The sequence below is a fragment of the Bactrocera tryoni genome, chromosome 5 (genome assembly GCF_016617805.1).
Source record: "Bactrocera tryoni isolate S06 chromosome 5, CSIRO_BtryS06_freeze2, whole genome shotgun sequence".
NCBI classification, from domain to species: domain Eukaryota; kingdom Metazoa; phylum Arthropoda; class Insecta; order Diptera; family Tephritidae; genus Bactrocera; species Bactrocera tryoni.
The window spans coordinates 24,697,329-24,724,829 of NC_052503.1; the positions used below are offsets into that span (position 1 = coordinate 24,697,329).

The 27,501-nt window shown below is 33.6% G+C and overlaps 1 protein-coding gene across 1 annotated transcript in view; it reads right to left on the reverse strand.

Annotated features, from left to right (window-relative positions):
• Positions 1–6,362: 6,362 nt before the first annotated feature.
• LOC120777664 (prostaglandin E2 receptor EP2 subtype-like) overlaps positions 6,363–27,501 on the reverse strand; it is a 28,010-nt gene continuing 6,871 nt past the window's right edge. The window contains exons 2-5 of the mRNA XM_040109119.1: positions 11,386–11,602; positions 10,960–11,152; positions 6,890–7,179; positions 6,363–6,762 (exon numbers count right to left, since the gene is read on the reverse strand). Of these exons, the coding sequence (XP_039965053.1) occupies positions 6,592–6,762; positions 6,890–7,179; positions 10,960–11,152; positions 11,386–11,602 (871 nt within the window). The 3' untranslated portion in view covers positions 6,363–6,591. The remainder of the gene's footprint in view (positions 6,763–6,889; positions 7,180–10,959; positions 11,153–11,385; positions 11,603–27,501) is intronic.

Genomic DNA, 27,501 nt, shown 5'->3' on the forward strand with positions numbered 1-27,501 from the left:
GGCTTTGATTGGTACAAATTAATCAAAGAGGGTCAAGAACGCGTTGGCGACAACCACGTCCAGGACGGCCATCAACATCAACTGATGGTCAACACGTGAATAAAATAAAGGAATTGTTGCTTGAAAATCGACTTTTAATAGTCAGAGCTTTTACTGGCATCGTTAGAATATTGAAAGCATCAGTGAAAACCATTTTAAAAAATCATTTGGCCCTACGAAAAGTGAAACTAAGAATGTTTCCAAAATCACTGAGTTTTTTTCAAAAACCAACGCCGCGTTTACTTCAGTGAAACAATGCTCTGTGACTACCAGTATGTCATGAAACGTTTTATTACTGGCGATGAGTCTTGGATCTATGCTTATGACCCGAAAACAGACGATCCAACGGCCGAATATCGTGGCAAAGATGAGACGAAGCAGAAAAAACCATGTCAAAGCAGGTAAAAAATCAAAGTTATGTTGACCATTTTCTTCGATCATCGAGGTGGGATGCATTCCGAATTCCTTCCGACCGACCAAACTGTCAACAAGGAGTACTATTTGGCTGTTAAGCGTCATTTGAGCGAAGCTCTTCGTAAAAAAAGGCCGACAACTGTTGGTTTTTGCACCACGATTATGCACTGTTGCCAACTGTAGTCATTTTTCGTGAGTTTTTCGCCATATTTTCAACCAACCATCCTTTTCCTGAAATTGACTTTAACAACTGTTTCGAGGATTGGAAAAAATGTGGGCCCAAATGTATTGGTGCCAAATAGGACTTTGAGGGTAACTACATAGATTCTGAAAAATAAATTAATAATTTTTAAAATTTAGAACACAGTCAAAATATTTTTTGCGCACAGTAGAGTTCTTTCTTTAAATTCTGTGAACATTTGTTTGACTCCTGACAGGATCATCTAACGCGAAAAAATATGTGTTTTAGTTAAAACCTTAACTTACAACTTGGACAAAGGAGGAAAAAACTGAAAGATGGATTCTTGACTGACATTTAAAAAAAAAAGAAAGTTCAGTGAAAATTTCGCGACAGTTTTTTTTCCAATTGGTTTTAACGAAAAAAAATCTTTCGTCCAAGTCCTTAAGAATTGTTTCTCAAAGATTTGTGTGCAATTTCATGAAGATCGGTGGAGTAGTTCTCGAGAAATCTTGCCAACCGACTTCAAAACACACAGTTTCGAGAAAAATGCGTTTTAAGATGGCGAATTTAGCCCAGCTATCGTCGAGCGCACAAGTTTTCAAGGCTGTATTTTCGAAACTTTTACTCGTATCAACTTGAAAATTTAGACCAATATTCTAGAATATTATAAGACAATAAAAATCGATTTTTCGAAACCCGTAAACCCAAGTAAGCCCTTAAGTCGTGAAAGCTCTCTTAACGTCCCTAATTTGTAAACGCTTATTTGACCGACTGTAAATATGTATTTATAAAATTGTATTATAAAAGAATATACATATATTTTTTTGTTGTGATTTTGTAGAACACAGCGCGAATATGTAAAAAATATCAAAGAAAATTAAACGAAAATGTTAAGAAATGATTTTAAACAACATTGTTTGCTAAATTTAGCAGCGAGCCAAATGCGGCAGCACACGTACTATTAAATAGTTAATTGATATTTATATTTACCAATTTCTGTCGCCACACGCACAATAGGCAAAATTTCTGCGTTTTTTTTGTGTAGAACGCAAAATAATTTTTTTCAGCAAGCTGTGCGGCCGTTGGTGATTAAAATTCAGCTAACTTGCCTGTTGTCTACGAGCAATTATTTTATATATATCCGCTGTATTATTCTGAATCTATACATAGTTTCGAATCGGTACTGTGTGCGAGGGTGATTTTACACTTTTAAGGGAAACATAAAAAATATATTGTTGTTGCAGCAGTTTTGGCGTTGTGTTTAAGTTATATTTTATTTACTTTTGAGTTGTATTTATTTTTATTTTGTGCAATTTATTTATTTGTTGCTATATTATTTTCATTTTCTTTTTAATACTTTTTTTGCTGTTGCCGCGCATATCTTTGAGGAAAATAAATTATTTGTGAAATATTTTATATAATAAATAAATCTCCGCAGAAGATAATGGCAGATAAAATTGCAACTGTTGCACGAAAATAAAATACTATCACAGTTGAGATGTGCATTCGCATTGCGAACACGTACTCACGCCCGAGAGCGTGGCGTCGTTATGCATGCGCAATGAGCTGCGCGCATTCCTGGCGCCCCTTTGTTTTAACAGTCACCGAACGTAGAATGCAAAAATTGTTTAAATAAATAATAAGTTAAGCATTTTTGAGAAATGCTTAATTGTCATACATTATATATGTGCATAATTGGTTTTGACGTCGAAATCGAGGAATTAATCTGTGCAAATGCTAATAACTGTTTTCAATAATAGTCGCATCTATAGTTAGCATATAAATTACAAATATATTATTAACAAAAATATAAATGAAAATGATTTTAACTATGTGCTTGAGCACTCACATAAATATTAAGTGTTGGAGGAGTCGTTATTGTTATACTAAAAATGTCGCAGCCATAATTTGGAAATTGTTAAACAATATTTAACACGTTTTGAACATTAACTCATCCTAATTTTTAACGGAATTAATTTATTGCCTATTTTTATTCTGTTGCTAAGATTTTTGGCAAAGTTTTAATATCTACGATTTGCAATTTTAAAAACGGAAAAATGTTTAAAGGAGACTTATAAGGGGAAAACGGGGTTTTTCTGATTTATTTTTAATAAATAAATATAAACAATGTGCCTTTACATTTTTATTTAATATGCTTTAATAATTGGCGATTCATTTTCAAAAGTTTTCGATTCCTTTAATCTCGAAGCCGGTCTCCGAGAGAACTTCCAAAAAAAGTGTCTGTTTGTGAGGAAGATTTTTCTGGCTCAAAATTATTTCCAATCCAAAAAAAATAGTATAACAATAGTTCACGAAAGGTACTGATTGAAGGAGTAGTGAAAACTTAGATTTTTGACAAAATGGCGGCTTCCCGAAAAACAATTTTATGCTTCACTGGCTTAAAAATTCGAAAGTGTTTCCAAAAAATTTTATTCCTTCCTAAGAAATAAATCGTCACCTAAATTGCAAAACAACGTATCAGCAAAAAATTCAAAATTGAGTTTTTAACTGCGTACGATTCACAACATCATATAAACTTTTGAGCTTTTCATTGTCCAATATATCCAATATATAACCATTTTATAACCAAAACTCACATTTTGCTTCAATATGAGTGATTTCTATTATATCGTTTTTCCTTTACTTGTTAACTTTTGAAAAAAATGTACGTTATTTTGCATTTTAGGTGACGATATGTAAAAATGTCGTAAAAAAATTTTACGCCGATCGGTCCAGCCGCTTCGGAAAAGAATTCCTCATCGATTCTTATATCATCGTTTCGTGATACGTTTAAAAGCTTTGGTAGCCGATATATTTTAGTTTAAAGATTTTTACAATACGTTGACATCTCTGAGACAATTTTGCTGAAACAACTTTAAATTAGAAAATATTCTCAAATACAAGTATATTTACTTGCTATATATACTAAACAAAATTGTTTTGGAATTCAAAAGTGAATATAACTCCATAAATCGACTTGCTGTGGTACTACAACTAGCTCTGTTTCTAATATCATTTCATTAGAATTATACCATTGCTACCTACATACATATGTTTATCTTTTTTCTTGAAATTGACTTAGTTCATAAAGTACCTTATCAAAATTTCCGATACATTCCAGAATTCTTTCGTAAAAAAACGAATATTAAGTAATTGGTTAAATTAATTCCTTGACCCAAGCGAGCACTGCTTTCGCTTCATTAGTTAAATGATATAAATGATTCATGATTATTATATAATATCGTAGGTTACCCTAAAAATATAAAGAAATAAAATTAATTTGTGCGCCATCTGTCTAAAGCACTTATACTTACTTATTATAAAAGATCTCAGTTGACATTCAATGAATATTTGGTAACGCTGGTTAGTTTGATTAGATTGACGGACAGATGTCGCCGTCGTAATTGCATTTCGTACAACAACAAAACTAAAATTGGTGCTCATAGAGGCTTAAGGCCGCCCATGTCAGCTTATGCAGATATTTACAATATTGAGATTTATTATTTTTTGTGCAATTTGGTTTTAAAAGAGCTGACCTCGAAAAACGCATCTATTGTAACGAAACTCGTAACACATGCGCGGTCCTAAATATCTAATAATTTTCGCATCTTTGGGAGCAGACTGCACCTGCTCATACACTGTACAGAAATCCAATTATTGTTATAACATATTCACTTTATAAAAGAACTAAAACATAGTCAGCAATTATATTCTAGATGAATTACTATATTTCGCAAAAAATTAATTAGTTAAATTACACTTTTCAGCAAATTTTTCACACGCGACGCGCTAATTTAATTGGAACTTTTCAAATGGCGGCGGAAGTTTGACAGAAGAAGGGAGTTGCCCTACTGTGTAAAGCGGACATTAATTAATTTTCCTTTATTGTAATTAATTTAAGACGTACATTATTTAGTTTAGATTTTTAAAACAATATATACATTTACAAACTTACTAATGTAATTATATTATAAAAATAAATTATATATTTAATGACAAATCTGATAGTTTGCAAGTATAATTCATATGATGAATACAAATAACATTATTGTTCTTTGGTATGAAATTTAATAAATTGTTTTTCTGTCAAATTTATTTATTTAAATATAACTACACTTTTTAAAAATGATTATTTTTACAAAAATAAAAATATTTATTTTCACATAAAAGTTATTTAAGCGAGAATGAAACCCTGCGTAATAACTATTCCAGTTCCTTCCAACCGCTTCTGTCAGTTTCCGTTGGCGCGAGTGAGAAAGTTTTTGCTAAAATTGCAGTGGTTTATAAAAATTAACAAATTTCTTTAAAATTTGGCTATGAGTGCGGTAATTTTTTAATTGCATCGATAATAATAGTAATTTCTATTGTAATCAAGTTAAAATTGTAAGCGGGCCTTATTATTTGTTAAAGAAAATCGTATTGTTCAGTGAAAAATTCGTTGGTAGAAAAGTGCATATGCAAAAATGTATTTGTGTTAAAAAGTATAAGAAATCTATGAAGATCACTTGTGTTTATACATAAATATATACTTCAGAGACCAGTTTATCGAATTCGCTACATTTTCAGGTGAGTGCTTTCAAGAAAATTTATAATAAATGAAATAAGAATTTGCAATGCCAGTTCGTATCACATCGGAGGCTCATATTTGTACATGGGCATGTTAATATGTACATTATACATATATGTATATGTACGTATGCTTTTTCTGATAGTCTGAAAATATACAATAATAAAAGGCAGCTAAATGCGCTAAAAATGGAAAGAACTACCTCTTTGTTGTTGCCTGATATTTTTTTCACCTAATTTATTGCTTTCATTGCTCTTGGAAGCTTCTATGAAGTCAAAAGATTTCATAAGACTTTTATGTAATATTATCTATAATTTGAAAAGTCCTTATAGAAATAATAGAAATTTTTCAAAAAAAATGGCTTTTTTATTTTCAAATTTTTTTTATTTTCAAATAGCCATAACTTTTGTAGAAATTGTCTTTTGGGGACCTTTTTTAAATTGTTGTTTTTTAAATGAATGTTTCAAAAAAGTGCACGAAAAAAACTTAGCACGATCAATTATATAAAATAATCGGGTTTTTAAGTAAAATCGCCATTTTTTGGAAGTTGTCATTTTTTTTTCCTCAAAAAAACTTCAATTAATTTGACAACCATCCCTGCTAATCCCGGAGTGGGCCGATTTTTTTTTATTTATTTAAAAAAAAAATTGTCAAGTTTTCAAAACTGAGTATACTTACTTTTTCAGTTCAACATTAAGTACCGACCACCGTTTAATTTTTGAGCTTAATTTGAAATAAAACAATTATTTCCTCAAAAAAAATTTTATTTGCATACACCCCGAAAGCGCATATTTAGGTACATAATTACATTTTTATTTCAAATACATTCAAATTTTACAAATTAGCGAAAATCAAGTTTCGTATGCTATACAAATATACTCTAATCAAATATTATTTAATACTTAAAAATGTTTGTTAAATTTTCTTATAGAAAATTAAGCAACAGTAATAAAAATTGCCAGCCATGACTTTCTAAATAAAATTTTATAAAAAAAAAATTGTAAGTACAATTTCAATAAAAAAGGCATTTATGCTCAAAGCAACTCAAAATATGGTAGAAAGTGCGAGTTACACCGCCAGCGGTGCATGCTTTCCTAACAGTAACAACAAATCTTTACATATTTTAAAAGCTTGAAGCTGCTTTTTCGGTTTGTTCATCGAATTCTTTCGTAGTATTCATATATAAAATTATATGTACAATATATGTACATATGTATGTATCTAAATTGTGTATATAAAACCTTGTAGCAGATCCTTATAGGCTTCAGTAGCTGAGTATTATGTACAATGTAAAATCTCAATCAGTTCTACTTAAAGTGCAAGTTTTCGAGTAGACAAACCGCTATCAAACTGTTCAGCCCCTCAGTCCTTCAGTTTGTGACCATTACAGCTAGCAGCGACAGTCCTTAATGCAACCCATTAGGTGGGACTGTTTGGTGCGGCTTAGCACGTAGATGTACGGGTCGAAGGTGAAATTCAATGCCATCAGCACGTCGGCCAAAATGAAGAAAGGATGCGCCTTGGGCACACGGTTCGGTAAAATAGCCATGGGTATGGCAATCTGCGAAGCATAAGAAAAAATAAAAAATGTATGACAAGTACATATGTAAGACACATTTAATTGCTACATTGAGGTCAATGGTTGTTTATTCAATTGAGCGCGCCCCATGCGCACGGTGTACGCTTACCATTTGCGGCATCCAACAGATCACGAAGGAGATGCTGAGGAACGCCATCAGTTTGGCGAATTTAATCTCATCGGGGGACGTATTGGCTGTCATGGTGCCACTATTGCTGCGGTGATACAGTGACGAGCCGCTGCTGCTCGATTTGCCTTCGATCCACTGTATGCTGCCCTTATCACGTTGCAGCGTGTCGTAGTGGATGTGACGTTTGCTGGCACGCTTGCGGCTAATTACACACAGGGCACGCATCACGAACAAATTACAAGCAACAATTACGACGCACAAAAGGGTGCCTGCAATGTGAAAAGAAATAGAAAAAACCAACAGACAATTGGCGGATTAGTTGGGGAGCAAGCGCGAGGTCGATCGCTTATCAAATAAAGTGGCAATTCGTATTGATTTCTAATTATTGATATTTATTGTGTGGGTGGAGCAATTGAATGCGAATTTATCAAAGGTTATTGGTAACTGCTGCAATTAACAATTTAAATACAATGTATTGCCATGATATTGGATAAATGTTCTCAAAAAAGATTTATTGTGTTTAGATAGCTGGCATTACACTTTCTCATTTATTTCGTTCGCGATTATAAGCAAAATAATGTGAGCAAAAAATAGTAAGACGTTGTTCATAATTTTAAAATTCTTAATTTATTCAAATTTTTATTTTCTATGCCGTCCCCCTCAAAGTAATCCCCCTTGGCCCCAATAGACATACGCCAACGTTTTTTGCTATGCTCGAAACAGTTATCAACGCAAATTTCCGGAATAGACTTCAATGCCGAAATTCAGGTTTAATGTTTTCAATTAACTCAAATTATTCTCCGGTGCGGTCGTTTGAGTTTGCTGAATGAACAGAAGTCACTCGGCTGATATTGGTTGAAAATTTCAATGTAATATGGGACGGGGCATTATCGTGTTGCAAAAAAGCCAAGAGTTTTTGGCCCATAATTCCGGCCTCTGTTTACGAATAGCTTCGCGCAAACCACGCAAAAGACTCAATTAGTATTTCATGTTGACAGCTTGACCGGTCGAAGGGATTCGGAGTGCACTACACCTCGATAATCGAATAAAACTGTCTACATATTTTTGATTTTGGACCTGGTTCGACGTGATTTTTTCAGCTTCGGCTCACTTTTGCCAAAATATTCGCCCGATTAATCGTCTGTTTCTGGGTCGTATGCATAGCTCCAAGCCTAATCGCCAGTAATAATGTGTTTCATGACATTCTAATAGTCGGAAAGCGTTGTAATGATTTTCAAAACAATCGTTCTTTCAATTTTCATAGGCCCTAATGTTATTTCAAAATGGTTTTCACTGAACCTTCCGATATTCCAACGATGCCATTGAGATCTCTGACTGTTAATCGTCGATTCTCAAACACCAATTTTTGTATTTTATTGACGTGTTGATCATTAGTTGATGTTGATGGCCGTCCTGAATGTCAACGCGTTATCGACCCTCTTTGAATAATTTGTACCAATAAAGACATTTTTCTTGCGACAAACAATTATCACCGAAGGCCTTTTACATTCTTCTGAACGTCTCGGCACCAGAAAATTGATTCTGCTCACAAAATTTAATGGAACTTTTTTGTTGAATAATTTCGCTCATCGTATAAATCGCCGAATGCACTTTATATATTTCAAAAAGACAAGCGTTGGCACAGATGTCACTGACAGGCATACAAACCTAGAATAAATTTTGGTTATGCGAGAACACACTTTATACCCAAAACATTAACCAAAATGTTTTGATTCAAAATTGAAGAGCAGAAGAGAATTTATTATTTATACGGATATAGAGGTTAAATTTAGCATACAGGTATATAAATCACATAATTTTTAGGAAAACTATACCATCTAGTTTCACTAAAATTTCACACTTTTTGATCAACTTGAATGGTCATAACGGCTGTATTGGGGCCAAAAAAGCGACTGACTGATTGTATTACTTTTGAGATCATTCGTGTGTTGGTGTATTCGACATTTTGTATATAAATATTACTAACTGTCCGATATATTCAGCATAAAAATTGGTGGAATAATGAAAATCATTATAAGTAGCATATGGGATGCATGCAATGGTCAATATGGAGTAAAGTAAATCGGATGTTCGAAAATCCTGATATTAGTTATATGGGGGGTCAAGTTTTTTCCCAGTTTTATCAATTTTATACACATTGTTATGAGTAAACTAGGCTCTGTCGTAAGTTCGAAAATCGTTGTATTAGGTATATAGCAGCTAAGGAAATTATTGATCCGATTCAACCCATTTTTGACACGCAGACATGGTATTATCAGGAAAGCATCCTTTCTGCATTTCGATATATTTTAACACATTGAACAATGTTTTCGGCCAAAAAACAACTAAAAGTACTGGGGTTAACATATTCGGTACCCAACGGCTTGAATAGTTTTGGCCCGATTTGTATAATTGCTGGAAATATCTTTAAAGGCACTATTCGTGCAAAATCGTATCTCGTTTAATTAACTGCTTATTGATTTACATACAAAAAAGTGAAGGAATCATATGGTATTTCAAATAGTGTGATATGGGATGAAACCGTGGTTGTAGACCGATTTAGTCCATTTTCGCACATAAGAATATTAGAGGAATGTTACTTACCGAATTTGGTTGAAATTGACAGAGCAGGTCATGAAATATGTTATTTTACCTAAAAGTGGGCTCATCGTCCGATTTTGACACCGATTTGTATAAAGCCTTCTCATACCATTTGGGTAGTAAAAATTAATGCCGCTTTTGTATTTAGTTATTGATTTATCGCGCTTTTAGCAGTTTTTAACAGTACCATTAAATGGTACTAATGGTGAGCCGATTTCATCCATTTTAACACTATCGATAGGAGTTCTTATAATATTTGTTCTAAGGGAATTTGGCTATATGTAGTAAATTTAGTGTTATGGGAGATATGTCCATTGAACCTATTAGATGCCAGGTTCACGCCCACTTTTCCAAAATTTTTGCACCACAGGTGCCCGTTACCAACTGTGTCACTACAAAAAGGGAATATTTTGGTTTCTATAAAGAATAGTTCCCTACATACATATTCAACATTCTTCATTTCTCGTAACGATTTCTGTTATAAGTTTCTCCTGCAGAATTTGTATGAAAGATAAACCCATATTTTGACTAACAGTATAGATGTTTCCAGGCAATAAATTCATGGATGAGAAACGTGGTTCTTACTCCTAAATAAGTGAGTTTTGTCTGTATTGTTTCCTTATCCATGATATTTCATGAATTAAGTCCCTATGCCAATTTTATTTAACTGTTGTTCTTACAAGTAGGGCTACAAAGTAAAGAGGACTTTTTGAATCTAGCGCCCCCTGGTGGCGCCATCTCTGTATATGTCGACAGGAGCGTTCGAATCTGCTTTCTTTATCGATTGTTCAGTGTGAATTTCATGACATTTCATTGATTGGAAGTGAAGTTATTGCGTTTTAAGTGTCAGTATGTTTGTGTTATCGGTGCGAAAATGAGCTTCGAGCAAAGAGCCAACATTAAATTTTGGTTAAAAACTGGTAAAACTTTACCGAAACGTTTCAATTGATGAAACAAGTTTATGGCAATGATTGCCTATCCCGTAGCAGAATACACGAGTGGTTTCAACGTTTGCAAAGTGGTCGCAAGGACATAAATGACGATCAACGTGTGGTCCAATCAAAATCCATGGCAACGAGCTAAAACACTCGTTCGACATGCTTTCGGATCGTGCAAATACAGCTTTTTGTAGCAGAAGGAGACTAAAGGAGGAGACTCAACTTTAGTGTTGAGTTGTTTAGTCGAAGAGACCGAAACCCATGTCGTCGTCTTCCTCGGACTCCGATTGCTCCTTTTTGGCTTGAATAAAATAAATTGATTTTGCCGAAAACCCCATTTATTCTGTTTTTTATTAAAAGGCCTTTTTACTTTTGAACGCACCTTGTATAGACGACGGCTCCTAATCCGAAATGTAGTATTACAAGTATTTTTACATACCAAAAATCAACACAAAGTTTAAGGAAAACTTAAAATTATGTGTTATTAATAAGCCAAGTAAGGAAACTCACCAAAAGACATAAACAGCACGGAGTATGTTTTATTCCAAAATCCGTCAGCATCGCGGTAACGCAAGCATTTCGGATTTGCTGGATTACTCTCATCGATGTAGGCGCCAAAACCGGTGAAGGGCAAAAACGTGACGACCACCGCAATAAACACCAATAAATTGATGGTTTTACGAACAAGCGCGTACGTGATGTGCTGCAATGTACAGTTATAGGAGAACAGAAAGAGCAAACAAACTTAGACATTAAGAAGAATTAAGTTTCGATTATAAACATTATTGGGTCATAATTTTTGTACACATTCGACACACAAACATCTTACTGAATGTTTGAACTTTAGAAATACTGAAGCTTTAATGAGGTATAATTTTTTTGGGCTTCAAATCGCTTTAAGAATGTTGTGATATGACGATATGATGACATACGAACCTTATGATAAATGAATGGTTTGGCTAGCGCCATAAAGCGTTCAATCGCCATCACTGCCGCAATACAACCGGAACTGAGTCCAAAGAAGCGACACAAAACTTTGAGCGTGCAATCCCAACGCACGTAGGCCTTGAACTCATCCTCGGGAACATATATTTTAAGCATTAACGTTGTTAATATGCCGAGCAGGCCGATAAGGTTATTCGACACCAAGCAACTGCAATAAGAAAGAGTGTAAAGTTAGATATTGCTGCTTAAGGGATTACATGTGCTTACGAGGTTCGAAAAATCGAATTTTTTTTATTATCTTATTAAATTCTACAACACCTCTAGAATATTGATTTAAATTTTCAAGTTGATCCGAGTAATAGTTTCGGAGATACAGTCTTGAGAGCTTGTATGCTCGAGGCTAGCTGGGCTAAGTGCGCCGCCTTTAAACGCGTTCTTCTCGAAACTGTGTTTTTGATGTCGGTTGGCAAGATTTCTCGAGAACTACTCAACCGATCTTCATGAAATTTTACACAGATCTTTGGGATACAATTCTAAAAACTTGGACGAAGGATTACCATATTTTTCGATTACAACTATTTGAAAAAAAATGTCGCGAAATTTTCACTAAAATGTTACTTCTTTTTTTTCGTAAAAATGTTTGCGAAAAATCCAGTTTTTAGTTTTTTTTTCCTTCGTATAAGCTCTAAGTTAAGGTTTTAACTAAAACACGTATCTCACTTCAGATGATCTTGTAAGATCCAACACGGGTGCTTTTTCTTTCCGAGGAGCCACCGTAAATGTCATCCCAATGACCAATTTTAAAATATATTTTTCCAAAAATATCAGAATTTTTGTGTTAGTAGTTTATGGAAACGCATGTAACGCCTTAAAGATTTTTAATCCTTATACTGCCAGGCTTTTGCTTTATAACTTTTTGCCAGACATCTCTTCCTATTTCATTCAATGTTCGCCGTCTGATACAATTTTACTACTCTCACGCTGGTTTAATGTCTAAACATATTTGCAAGCGTGTGGTTGGAAAACATATAAATTCAGAATGTTACTTGACTTATGTCTCGTTTAGACACGCACGCTGATAAATATAGATATGTACATATGCAAATAGCTCAATATTTCCAGTCAATTTTTATTACAATTCAGCTATGACTGTGCATTTACTTATGTACATACATGCATATAGTATACACGTGGCTATAAAATAGCGCCTTAACAGCTTAAATACATTAATGTTTCTTTTGCTGGCTTCATACCATCAAAAGCGCTAACGGGCCAAATATGTAAATACAAAAGTTCAGACCGATTTTCAATGCACAAAATGAAAAGGAAAGCCGCTTATGATTCATTTGAATAAAATATGAGTGGCGTAAATGCAATGGAGTTAAGCTACAAATTCAATCCGAAAATATCAATACAAAGATGATATAATTTTCCTGGTTGCTTTTGACATTGACATTTAACCTGCCTTTAGCTGTTTTTTTACTTTCATGTTTGACGACTTTGGGTATATGTTCTTCCGGTATAAATATAACAAACTTATAATTGAAAATAAATATAACAAACAAAAATTATATATTTTCTGTTTTCATGCTCAAATTTTGATTCTAGACACTGAAAAACACTGGATTTTTTATCTTTAGCTCTTGCATTTGCATTTGCCTGATACGAGTGAGCCTGATTTTTGGCGTTGGAGCAACTAAAATTTAACATGACCAGACCCAAAAGTCATGTCGACCGGTGTAATTTTTTATACCCTGAATAGGGTATATTAAGTTTGCCACGATTTCGCTCCCAAAAGAGAATGTCAAAGACCCTATAAAATATATATATGCCTGTAAAGACGCGAACTAGCCCCTCAGTGTTTCAAGAAACTGCTCATTTGTCCAATATCGGACCATATAGTGCTGGCATACAAACAGAACGATCAAAATATTTTTTTTTTTGAAGTTTGGAAACTTAGACAAAAGTAGACAAGAGCGTTGGGTTAAGCATCTACACGGATGGCTAGATAACCGAGTGGGAGGTGGTAACTTTCATGCAAAACCAAAAACATAAATCGCCTTCCGTCTAGTAGACCACTGTAGTGTCCTCCAAGCGGAGATCGCAGCAATTAAAGAAAGCCTTTTTATTCTGACAAGAAGTGTGCTCATAGCAAGGAATATATCTATATATACAGACGGGCTTGAGATCTCTTAAGTGTCTTAAGGTTTCATTTAAGTCAATAATGTCTTGATCTCTTAGTGGATCTATCGTCCAATTTTACAATAAATCTGAAATGTGATCTAGGACATAGTGATATCAGAACAGGGTCTACAATTAGACTTCGGGAAATGGAAATTTTTATGCCTGTAGCTGTTTGCAGATATCTAAATGACAATTATATTATAAATTTAGCTGATTCTCGGTGGAATCAATCTTTGACTTACTCAAAAGGCAGGCAAAAGTGACGTGAATGGTATTTTGCCCGCACATGCCGACTAATAAAATTTAAATGGAATGATATAAGAACTCTAGTAGGCATACTAATGGGTTTCTGTCTAATAGAAAAACAAGGCAGTAGACTGGGAACGCCTTATAACGACTGTTGTAGAAGCTGTCAGGAGGTGGAAGAGAAAAGACCATCAAACATCTTGAAAAGCTCTATATTGGATACGAATCGCAATTATCGATGAAGAATTTCTTGACAATGTCTCGGAGGTTGCTCAGATAAAACTTTCGCGCTAGTGAACTTCATCAGCAAATAGGAGTGATTCAGAGAGGAGTCAATATAGTGATAGTGGTGGTATAACAATGAGCCTCCTAAAGGCCAAGGTGAGTCGTGAGGCAGCCAATCTACTTACCTACTTACGTATGCAGGTAGCAACTATTCCCAAAGTTTGTGCAGATTGAATGTTTTTTATTTCGTAATTTCTTTCCGGGTGGCTTACATGCGTTTTTCATGTTCTGTATACAGTTCTCCATACAATGACCCACAAATCTTTTTAGCTGGTCATATAACGAATTTTAGCAAGCCAAAAACAACCAAAATTTTGGGTAAAATTAATTTTTTTTTAAAACGCCGATATTAGATCAATTTTTGATTGTTTCCCCATAGAGAAGGCCAAATTAATTACAGTAGTAGAGGATCTCTTTTTAGGGCCATCGGTGATCACATGGATCTCGAAATATTTAATTTATTCTTTAAAATTTTGGTATCAAATTTTCTGTATTCTTAACTAGTACATATAGTATAATAGTATGAATAAATATATCCTTAAAATTTTTGAATAAATTGAATAGTAGTTTGTTTTTAAATTCACAAAAATTGTTTTTTACTGTGCTGTCACTCTAGGCGTGTGCCTTAAGAGGTTGTGAAGAAAATCCTAAGTGCGTAGTATCCTAACACTTATTTAGAAGAGAGGTCACAACTTAGCCAAGTAGTTAATTATTTGATGAACGTTAGAAACAACCCCTACAATGAAGAGATATAGTTAAAAGTCATACCTACATCTCTTACAGTCACTGTTATGCAGACTATCATATACCATTCCTGTCCATTTTGCCGTCTTTTCTACATAAAATTTCATGAGAAATCTAAATTTTAAACTTAGCTTTCAACTTATTCATTAAACAGATTCAAGAATTAACTATATACATATGTCTGTCAAAGCTTTCTATGCTAACATGTACATACAAATTTTAGAAAATATGTACATATGTATTTATGTATAGTATATGTTTACACCTGTATGCTTTTGATGTTTAATTGCCGAAAGCCGACAATTGTGACTTCTCAGCATTAAGAGTGTGTGTATATGTATTCCATACAGCTCCGTATAAATGTTTTTGTATCATAAAACACGCATTTATATAAACATACATACACATATATGTATATCGTATGCGTACAAACACGCCTATACATATATATTTTGCTCTTTTATTACAAATACTAAACTTTATACCTACAACTTATGCCTCATCCTGTATACAAATACGTTTGCTGGTACAACAGGGAAATATTCACAAAAGTATAGAAATATGAACACAAATATATAGTACATACATACATATATACACAAGTGCGTAAATATATTTTAATGTGGCATGTTCAATGTACTTTGATAATCAGGGAATTAGTTAGCAACAGGAGTGCTCATTAGCTCTTCTTGTTATCGGAATAGCTCTCATAATGAATGTACTCATTTGCGGTTCTGGTAAAAAAGTCGAAAAAATGTATAAAATATTGAAAGATAAAGAACTTGTAAACATTTTTATAGTTTCTAAAAATTTAGAAAGAGCAGATTTTATATTATTGGCAAATTAAGCTACAACCCTGATATGCGGCATATTTATAAGAGATTGTTATCGGGCCAATATGTATAAAACCGTTTTCGATTGTTTTATTGTCGGGTAATTCATCATTATTGGCAAGTGCGTGTGCTGGTGATGCATAAAATTTCATTGCATTAACGCGTATTTACATGTAAATGAATTGATTGAATACGCATTTGTGCGGTGGGTAGAAAATTCGCTTGATAGCATTCGGTTAATGAAATCAACAAAGGGAGATTCAACGAGAAAGAGTGTAAGAGAGAGACAAAGCAAGAGAGTGGAGTTCCTAAAATGCCGCAAGTAAGCTAATAATAACCCAGCGGGATATGGTAGACAATGGTAAGCGAGCAAGGTAAACGATGCAGCATGATTGTATCGCTTACTCCGACCGATGAAAATTAACACGGCGATGTCCTACGAAAAGTAACAGATCACCTCTTTCGCTTACCATAGGGACGATGAATTCTTCGATGCCAAAGATAACGGAGAATTCTTCGATGCCATAGGTAACGGAGAATTCTTTGATGTCATAGTTAACGAAGAATTCTTTGATGCCACAGTTAACGTACAAAAACTCACCTTATAGGCCACTCACACCTTTTGTTTAAAAGAAAAACGCACTCGATTCAATACAAACGTTATAAATGTTATATTTCTTGCGAAATGCACTTAAAAATTCTTATAACAAAATGTGTTTAACTGAACATTACAAATTAAAATAGTTTAAAAACGTTAAATACATATTATATATAGTATATGTATGTATATAAAATGATCAAAGGTTGAAAACAGCAGGTTTTAAAGAACGTTGAATATATGTATATACACGAGGGTAACTAGCGGAAAGAACCGGGATGCTGCGAAAGCGGAGATGTTGGTCGAACGACGTCGTAACGCAGAAAGGTGCGCGAACTCCTTTCTCGTTCCTTTTTGTTCGAATTGGTATGCTGCTTTTAATTTTGTGGCTGAGTCTCTTTTCGTTTTTCATCCAAGTAACGAGACTTGAAGGAACGGCCTTTGTCTTTTCAAGAACACTCTTTTATTTTTTATTCTAAGTTTAAACACAAAAAAATAAACAAAAACACGACCAACTTTTTGCTTGATGATTTGACGAAATAATGAAAAAAATTTACTTATAAATTTTATTCCATCAATTTGTATTTGTCGTTTTTCATGTACTTACTTGACTTGTAAATATGAACACAGTAGAATCTAGCCGTATAGCTTACTTTTATGCATTACCTGGTATCGAAGAATTCTACATAGAATTTTCTTCGAAGTATTCTTCAAGAAAAATGTAAGCGAGGTTCCGCATAGCTTACTTTTATGCATTACCTGATATCGAAGAATTCTACATCGAATTATCTTCGAAGCATTCTTCAAAGAAAAATGTAAGCGGTGAACCATTATCCCGCTGGGAATATTTAAAGAGTCAGCAAAATATTGAAATAAATCTGTAATTCAAATATATATTTTTTTAATTTTCCATGAAGTTTGCGAAGCATAAACCAAAATCTCTTTTGTAATGAGTAATCAAATGATATTGATTACATACACGTGCCTATTTAAAAAAATAGGAATAAGAAGCAATTAGCGGAACACTTCAAACCTTTCTTCCTGGAAATTTATTATTTTCTTTACTACCTTACATTAATGGTAATATGTGATTTGTAAGCACTAAAATGTTGCCAATACATTTATTCGTGTTTTCAAGGCTCATTTGAGGTTGTTTGCTTGGCTAATCTTTACCTAGAAAGTTTGTTTTTGTTACGTGGTTAATGAGTACTTTTCTGGCAACTTTCTTATAATTTTAATATCTACCCAAAATAAACCAAGAAGTGGCTGTTTAATTATAAATGAATTGCTTCACAATCCTGACCTCTTTCTTGCAAATATAATTGCTTAACTCATTTATTCTTTGAATTAAACTTTAAGGACAATTTCGACTTCCTTTTTACTTGTAACTACTATAAGGAGGAATGGAGTAGTGAAAACTTAAAAAATTTGCTGTCTTTTATTTGACTAAAAAATATTTAACTACTGACTACGGTAGACATAATTTTTGATATTTTAACCTGGAAAAAAACTTCGAGAGTCCACTTAAAACTGATCCATGAATTCATTACACTTTTTATACTCTCGCAGCAGGCCTAAACTAATCACGATCTTGCTGTAACTTTAAAAAAGGGTTGAAATTTGACTTAAGTACATTTGTTATAGTGAAATAAGAAGGCCTCTTCAGTGCACAATTGGAATCAGAATTGGACCAATGTAGTGTTCTTTAAATACACTTATACTATCTGATTACATTTGACTCATACTGGTCCATTTAAATTACGTGAGATGGCAGAGAATCTCAACATCTCGTATGATTCAAATCAACACACTTTGGTTAATGTTTTGGGTATGAAGCGTGGCAATGGTAAACTCGTACTAAGAGACCTGAATCTTGTTAAAAACGAATGCGAAAATGTTCACAAAAGCGAACAACGTTGACAGCGTAGCTGAGTACCATACATTCCCTATCACTTACACGAAATCGTGAACGTTTTGTTGGATGAATATTTTATACCATAGTGCTATATAGTAAAGAATTTTGGCTCTTATTGAGCTCTACATTCCTCTCTTTATTTCTGTGAAAGCACATTCGATGCTTATATGTAAGGAACGCGATTTCTTTTGCACGGTCACCACGAACATGCTTGCAGAAGTCCAGCCGCTGCGCCCAACTTTCGACGGTTTTCAAGCATAAATCGGCCGATACTGCTACAATTTCATGGTCGATATTCGTCCGAAGTTCATCAGTCGTCGCTGTTTTGTTGGCATACGGACTTGACATAGCTTCACAGGACATAGTCTAACGGCATCAAATCGCACGACCGAGGCGGTCAAGGCGGTCTTCCTCAATTGATGCGCTAGCGACACCACGAGCACTTTGTCTCATTGGCACGGGAACATTTTGTACTGTGTCTGTGGATTCAAAATTTTCTACTAGACGACCATAAATTGGACGTAGCGTTCTTAAAGTTAAAGTTAAAGCCACTGACTCGGAATTTCGGTAGTAATTTTTAATAATTTTGATTCGTTGTAGAATCGTATATCTTTCCATGATGAAATGGCAAATCTTACTAAAAAGAAATGCTAAAAAAACGGGAAATATGGCGTCCTTTGCTGTAACCATCGATGGACTTTTGAAGCTCCCTATTGAAAATCCTGTTAGTTTCAAAACTATTGAAAAACTTGATAGTCAAACGAGTAACTAAGAGCGATCTCTACCACGAACCAATCCATCATTTTCAACCAGTTTTGTACACGGCATAGATTGTGCAACATTAGTATGTATATTTTATATACAAGCTATAACTCTAAAATAAATTACAGTCACGACACAAAACGATAACAGAACAAGTACTTGTGGGAACTCTTATCCACATATCTTCACCATAACCTCATTTTGCGCAATATTATAACAAATATAATAGTCGATAGTTCGGATATCACAATAGAATCAAGCGAGTATTATTTCTAGAGCATTCTGTAAAGTGATCTATCTATCTTGAAGTACAATTCAATCAAAAATATCTTTACAAAAATTTTTTCAAAAAATACTGTATGTATACTTGAAAAAGTAGTAGTATTTGAAACATTTTCAAAATAATAGACCATTTTACTTTTCGATACTTTTTCTTAAATCAGAAGCAATATGGTATCTAACAATATCTCCATTGATTGGTCTGATTAATTGTATTTTTACTCAAAAAATGGATTGACTTTCGCATAGTTGATTTCTTCGCCAATATTGATATAATCGTATAGCGGTTCGCAGACATTAAATTATACATACTATATATACATATTATAATATTGACTATAAAATAGTTTTAATGAATGTACCACATGCTTGTGGAGATTGCTTTAAGTGAGCCATAACTCGTATAAAATCCCGCATGCAGAGCCTCAATTAATGACTTCGCTAATTCTCCTCATTTTATATGAATTATACGGTCTCATTAATGAGCGGCAACTTTGTTAATTTTGTGTCTACAAACGTGTGACGCTACCATATTTGTTTGTAGTCATAAATACCGGGTTTTCCAATCGGGATGATATCATTTATGAGTGTCGTTTCAATCATTTTTAATATTTCATGATCTGTAATTTTTTTCATTGTATTCAATAATGTTTACAATTTCATGATGGAAAGTTATGCGCAGGAAAAACGTTAACATTTTATTAAATTTTATTATCAATGTAATCGTTCTTCAATTGACGCTTTTCTTGCGATTTTACCATTTTACGGTCGTAATAACTATTGGGCGAATTGTTTGAAAATTTCAAGCGTATATTTTCTTTAATAATATTCAAGTCTTAAGCCTTGGAACAACTTGAAAACGATAACATTTTTTTGAAGAAAGTCATATTCTCCGATGAAGCTCGCTTTCATCTGAGTGGTGCGGTTAATAAACAAACAAACCGATTCTGATGCAAAGAAAATCCACAAATTGTTCATGAACAACCATTACATTGGCCTGAATTGACAGTTTGGTGTAGTTTTTCTTTCCATATGAAGCTGGTGACACCGTTACTGTCAATGGAGAGCGGTATAGATCGATAAAAACCAACTTTTTATGGCCGGAATCGGAAGAATTTGATCTGGACAACATCTGGTTTCAACAAGAACCACACATCACGTGCAACAACAGAATTATTGCAAGAAAAGCTTGTAGATTCGATTGTTTCAAGAAATTGTGGAATTGTATTGTCTCCAAGAAGTTGTGATTTAACACGATTGCACCACTTCTTGCGGGGTTATTTAAAGGCATTGGTCTTTACCTCTTCAAGCATTATAAGTCAATATTGAAAGTGCTATTCATGACGTACGACTTGATTTAGTGGAAAAAGTAAAATTCGGTTCATCGAACGCGTTCCTGCAAAACAAGTCCTGGAGGTCACTTGACTGATGTTACATTCAGAATTTTATTGTATCGATTGCATTTCGCATTAATTAAAAAAATATTTGAATTTCCTTAACAATTAGTGTTTTTTTTTAAATCATATCACTCTTATTGGAAACCCCTGTATATACTTATAATGTACAGTGCATGTTTCACAGGTAATGAGAGTGAGCTTTTGATTTTATCCAGCATTGCAAATTTGTGTAGGTACATTGAATTTATCATAAGCCACTTATGAAAGAAACCTATAATTTAATAATATAAATTTAACACAATTTGTTTTTTTTTTTTTGATTTTTCCGATCATCTGAGAGCTTGTTGAGGGTTCCAGTAATAGATAATGGCTTACTCTTTCGACTCAATTTTTTTTCGGATTTGCGTTAAAAAAAAAGCTTTTGAACCGAAAATTCGGAAAAATGTTAAATGTTGAAAAAGTTAAAAATAGATTTTGATTATTTTAAAACCTCTTTACAAACATTTACGATCATGACGACGACAGAAATCTTTAAAACATTCTTTGAAATGCTTGGATTTCTAGAAAATACTATACGTACTTTAATCAATTTTATTCCCATTCTCGTGTTATTTTATATTTATCATATTGCTTAGTCGAGACATACTCTCTCTTGGCTTCAATACGCTATCAGACTTGAACTATATTTATAGCTGTTATGATGAATCCTGTGTCCAATCCAGATTTTGGAAAAGTCTGATATGCAATTTAACGATGCCAGACATCTTGAAATCTATTCTCTACACCTTGTCACGTTAAGTGAATTATCTCTTGTGCAATTCGTTAAGAATAAAAAAACATAATATTAATACACGTGAGAAAGTAACACTTACATATAAGCTCAACAAATAATCGCATAAAATACTTCTAATTCTTGAGTGGCGGCTAAAACGCAATTCAATAAGTGTTCGCATGTCGTTACTTAATCGCAAGAGGAGACTTGATTGCACTCCACAATGTGTAAAGTTTGTATTAACCTTCTTAATTATTAAGGGAATTTGTTGAATATGTATAAGCAGGAATTTTTACATTGCGAGCTGTTAAGCATGGTCACTTGAGACACAAAAATACATATAATCTTTGAAACATCATTTACAAAACGATGAGTGAGCATATGATTTTTCAACCAACCGGGTGTCATGGTTATATTTAGATAAGTTCTAGTGTTTATAGCAAGTTCTCATTGGATATGAGGAATTTGTGTATGTAGAAATTCTTAGATATCATATAGTTATTTAATTTGTTAATATTTGTAATTAAATTTAACTTTAACTAATAACAAAAACCTTCCATTATATCATACTGTTTGGCAAAAATTAATTTTTTTTCCAAATCCTTAGATTAATGGCGACTTATATTTATTTACTAACCGATGAAAATTTATTTTTTTAATATATATGAATCCTTTGTCTGTCATGCTAACCACCGCGAGCAGACGTTTTTTGACAGTACCTCCGGAAATCAGCTACCAATGGATGAAATTCCAAAATGTTTTTTATGAAAAATTTAGCACATATTAACCGAATATTTCTCTTTGATGTATCCGTTGTTTTGTAATGTAATACATTTATTCTTATTATTATTAGGCCATAAAACCGTATATTTATTTCGCCTTAAAGTGATACAGAACGCAGCAGCAAAGTTAATCGTGGAAAAATTTACATTGCTTTTCTCCTCCTAAAAATATCAGATAGATGGATTCACTACTTTAAATGAGATGATCCTTACAAACTATGTATTATAATAATTAGGTTATCGGGATGTTGAAATTAACTAATCGGTTCCGTCTTTTTTTTAATAAATAAATACATTCATGACGAATACAAAATGATTTGTTTATGCTTATTTATTCGATGAATAATCTATATACTTATATAAAAGAAAGTCGTGTTAGTTACTCCATTTATAGCCCAAGGACATAGGATACGTTTTTATCTCTTTATGTTAAAATTCAATACAATTAATTAATACAAAAACTATATTTCAAATCATAAGCATTTATTCAAAATTCATGATATATGGGTTATATTGATTGTTGCTTCGAACCGTACAGTTTTTTTAGGACGAACCCGTCAGATATATTTAATATCACAACAAAAAATGGCTTTGACATTTTCGTCGTCAAGGCATTACGGCTTCTTGCTAGATTATGGGCGAAGGACGTAAATGCATTCATAACAAACCAAAGGCCGGGAATAACTGGACTGTTGATAAAAATATTTGAGATATACAGAAATCTTTTCGAAGCATTGCACAGAGCAGTGAAACATTTAAACGGAAACGATGAAATATACACGTACAATTTCAAACTGAATCTTCCGAAAAAATTATACAATTGCTAAATATTGGGAATTCTTAGAATAGAACAGCAACCAAATACGCAGTGCAATAGATCATAACTGGTTCAGTAATCATTCGATGAATATAATACCAAACAAGTAAGGAAGGGCTAAGTTCGGGTGTCACCGAACGGTTTATACTCTCGCATGAAATGAAGTGATAATCGAGATTTCATTATACGTCGTTTATATATTTTCAAACCACCGTATTCTTAGAATAGAACTGCAATCAAATATACCGAATTTCATTGAAATCGCAGTGGTTTTATTGGTCAATAGATCATAATTTTTAAAAAAAGCCTGGGTGCAGCTTTCAGTAATCATTCGATTTTTTGTTAGTCGGTAATACCTTTTAGTGATTTTCAACATAACCTTTGACTGGGCGTGGTTATTTCTTCCATTTTTGAACATATGGAAATGCTGAAGAAAACGACTCTAGAACCGGTTGACATCATAAGTTTCCGAGATATGTACAAAAACTTAGTCTATCTTTGTTTATGGCTTAGTTATGACACTTACGGTTTTCGGCATTTTGTGGGCGTGGCAGTGGGCCGATTTTGCCCATCTTCGAACTTAACCTTCTTATGGAGCCAAGAAATACGTGTACCAAGTTTCATGATGATATCTCAATTTTTACTCAAGTTACAGCTTGCACGGACGGACCAGACGGACGGACAGACAACATTTCGACTCTACTCGTCACCCTGATCACTTTGGTATATTTCCCCTGACTCTTTTAGTTTTAGGACTTACAAACAACCTTTATGTGAACAAAACTATAATACTCTCCTTAGCAACATTGTTGCGAGAGTATAAAAAAGACTGATCTTTCCACGCTTTAGAACCGTTTCATAATCTACTAGGCTGACTGTCGATTAGACTCGGTTGATTTCCCTGGTGCACAGCCCAAAGTCAACAGTATTTTTCTTCCAAAAAGCAATGCTTTATTTACACGAAATGCTTTTTGATTAATTGTTTTTGTAAATTAACACAAGTTGCTTCACCTTCTAATTAACTAATAGTTAAAATCTAACTAATAGGAAGCATATAGATGGTTTTAGTAATACTACCTATGAATCAGCCACAGTAAAGCGTGGACGGGCCCTCTCGCAGTTAAATAAATTTGTTGAAATAAAGATTTAAAAAATTGAAACAAGATATCTTCAAAACTCTTCCTTTGAGAGTGAAAGCTCTTTTGAAAAACACTATTCTGAGAAAAAAGCTTTAAAGTTTGGAGTCGCTACGTTCCCCAATCTGTTCCCTTTCTGCAATAAACGCTATAGCGACCGGAATAATTTGAATTTCGATTTCAAAATTAGCGAACATTTTTATTACAGTGTATACTCTCCGATAATGCAACAAAAAAATCGATTTTTCGAACATTTCGCACTGATATGATCCCTTAAGAGCTTGAAGTATTTATGTATATACGAAAAATGTTAACGTCCAGTGTGACAAATACTTCACTTCAAACTAAACTGAACCTCCATCTGGCATTACTAAGGATCAATAGGTCTATGTATAACGTGATAGGCGGCCAGTATAACCTGACTTCGCAGATAGCGATAACGATCAGGCAGCTTTCTATAAACAGTGAAAAATTGGTTTTCCCTAAAAGTAAACTTTATGTATCTCTTATAAATTCTCAGCTGTTCATTTTCGGTTCAAGGACATGCGCAAAAATCCAGATGGAGGTTTAACTGAAGTACGAACCGTATCAGAACTGTTTAACATTGATTAACAAGTATATTGCTCAAGAGCTTAAAGTGTTTTCAGAAAAAATTTTCACACGCAGATAGTTCAGAGCCGCAGAGACAAAGCGCTTTGTCGATCTGTAAGAATTTTATGATGCAGTTTTTAAGAGTTTATAGGTACAATAACGGACCGCTATTCTAAGCTGTCCAAGTGAGATCCTAAAAATTAAATGGTTTTCTCATGATCACCTATGAACTTTTGCGACCTTTACGCTTTTAATTACTGAGAATGCTAGAATCGATTAGCAAATGATGCAGTGGCAAACTACAAACTGTAAACAACAAACTAACATTACAGCTACAAACTACAAATACATATGTAACACGCACTGTTTATTTATACTCGACAACATCAGGCATCGTGATTGAATTATTCAGGTAATATTTTTTATTTAGTCAAGGACTGCTGGATTTGCAATAATTTGCTCTCCTATAATAGTAATAAGCAAAAGAAGGAAAAAATATTTGTCCTTGAAAAATAGTATCCTTAGATCTTTTTTATTTTTACTACTACTTTTATTACTCTACATCTGAAAAGCCATCTTTACCTGCTTTAAATATTACCTTACACATCTTTATCACCTTTAAGTTTCAAATATTACATTAAACTCTTACCGGAGCGTCATCGAACCCCGAGCAATGAATATTTTATTGTGGTCTAGCGCTGGCCACACTATGGGGAATATGCTAGTCACATTTTATTGCGTAAACACAATTCGATACGCCTAAACCAAGTACACAAGCAACAATTCGCTACACGAAAAGCGATGACTTCTTCGACTATTGACTTATTACTTAAATGGATGAGTGAATACCGAATATAGTAGTTTAGGTTAATTCAATCACGATTTACACGTGCCAATCAGAGCAATTCACACTTCAGAGATTAGTGAGTTGTAGGTGAAGAAAGCAAATACATGAAAATCATTTCGCTTTTAGCAATATATCTGTACTTATGTTCATAATATATGCTTATATGTTTGCATAGAAGCACTAAGCACTTTTTGTTGGCCACTGCGTATGATGAACTTTATGCAGGAAGCACTGTTAGACAGCATATCATGATGAATATGCGACATAAATGAGGAAAAACGAAATTGAAATTGATGGCTTCGACATAAATATGCAAGAAAAAAGTGGAAAAATGTAAGACGAAGCAAAAAATACTATGCTGTCAGCCGCAAAACGTAACGCTTTTGGCAAAAGCTTGTCAAAAAACGGAAGATTATATGCATAGAAACACCTAAGCAAGTTTTATAGTATGTATATTGGTGGAGGTTATAAGGATATATATGCAAATAAGCAACCTAGCTGAATAGATTTATTGTACCCAAGTGGCAAACTAGACACCAACGGCTGTGATACGCTCACAAGTCACCAAGTTCGTTAGGAATCTTTTATTTATTTTATTTAGAAAGTAATAACAAATCGCCAATTTAAATGGGACTTTAAAGTGAGGAGAGCAGGAGAAGTTATTTCCGTACATAATAGACAACTTACAATATGAGACATTGCAATAGATATGAATGTAAGAGTTTCTGCACTAAAATGTTTTCATTGTAATGTTTTCAATGTGCTTTCTGAGGGTCATCACATGAGGGTCGCATCGAGCCCACAAGTATTAGTTAGTTTGCTTAAGTATATGGGAATTAAATGTTACTTTGTGACCATAATTTCAAATTTTCCTACACATGGGGTCAATAAAGAATTGGATAATTGAATACTTGTTACCGACTGAAGCCAGTAGACCATGGCGACCTTGTTATTGATATTAATGAAATATTTCATTCCACTCGCCTGCTTGTCTGGCGTTTCGGTAGGACAGAGCTTGACCATTTTAAACACAATTTCAAGTTTTCTTTTTTGTTTTGTTTGCACCGATTACAATAGTTTTCAGTTTGCTCTGTAATGTTGTAGACAGTCTTTTGAAACCGAAAATTATAGCAAAAATTTTCTTAAAACGTAGAAATTTTTGTGCTGTGGTCAAGGAGTAGAACGGTGAAACCACCACCATTTACTAAAATGATAAAAACAGATGTTTGTGATGAGTTTTGAACTCAAATTTGTAATCTGGACATCTCAAATACCCAACAGACCTGTTGGCACTTCAGTTGCAAATTTTTTCTTCTGATATGTTGAGTAGAGTCATTAGATAATAATAGTTATGTTAACTTAACGGTTGAACATATCACCTTAAACGAATGGAAAGAGTGATAGGGTTATGTGCATATAAATTACCAAGATGATGAGACGAGTGGAATCTGTATGACTGTCTGTTTGTCTTTCCGTGCAAGCTGTAACTAGAGAAAAAATTTAGATTTCTTGATGAAATTTGGTATGTGGGTTTCTTGGAAAAAAAACTACGAGTTCGTAGATGGGGTAATCGGACAACAAATCTCAAATAACCGAAAAAATATAAAGTGCCATAACTAAGCACTAAATTAAGACATAAAACTCATTTGGCACATGAGTTTGTAGTAGCAAAAGGCATTTGTGGGCGAAATTTTTTGAAAAAGTGGCCGTGGCCCCGACTTCTAAAAATTTTTATGTAAATAACTAAATTCGCCCAGCACAAATATTATAAAAACTGCTACCGATTGTGCGAAAATGGATGAAGTCGGAAGATAAACCCGCTCACTCCCCATATAACGGTACTGTTAAAAACTATTAAAAGCGCAATAAATCAGTAACTAAATACGCTTGAGATATTAAATTTTATCTCCTAGATGATA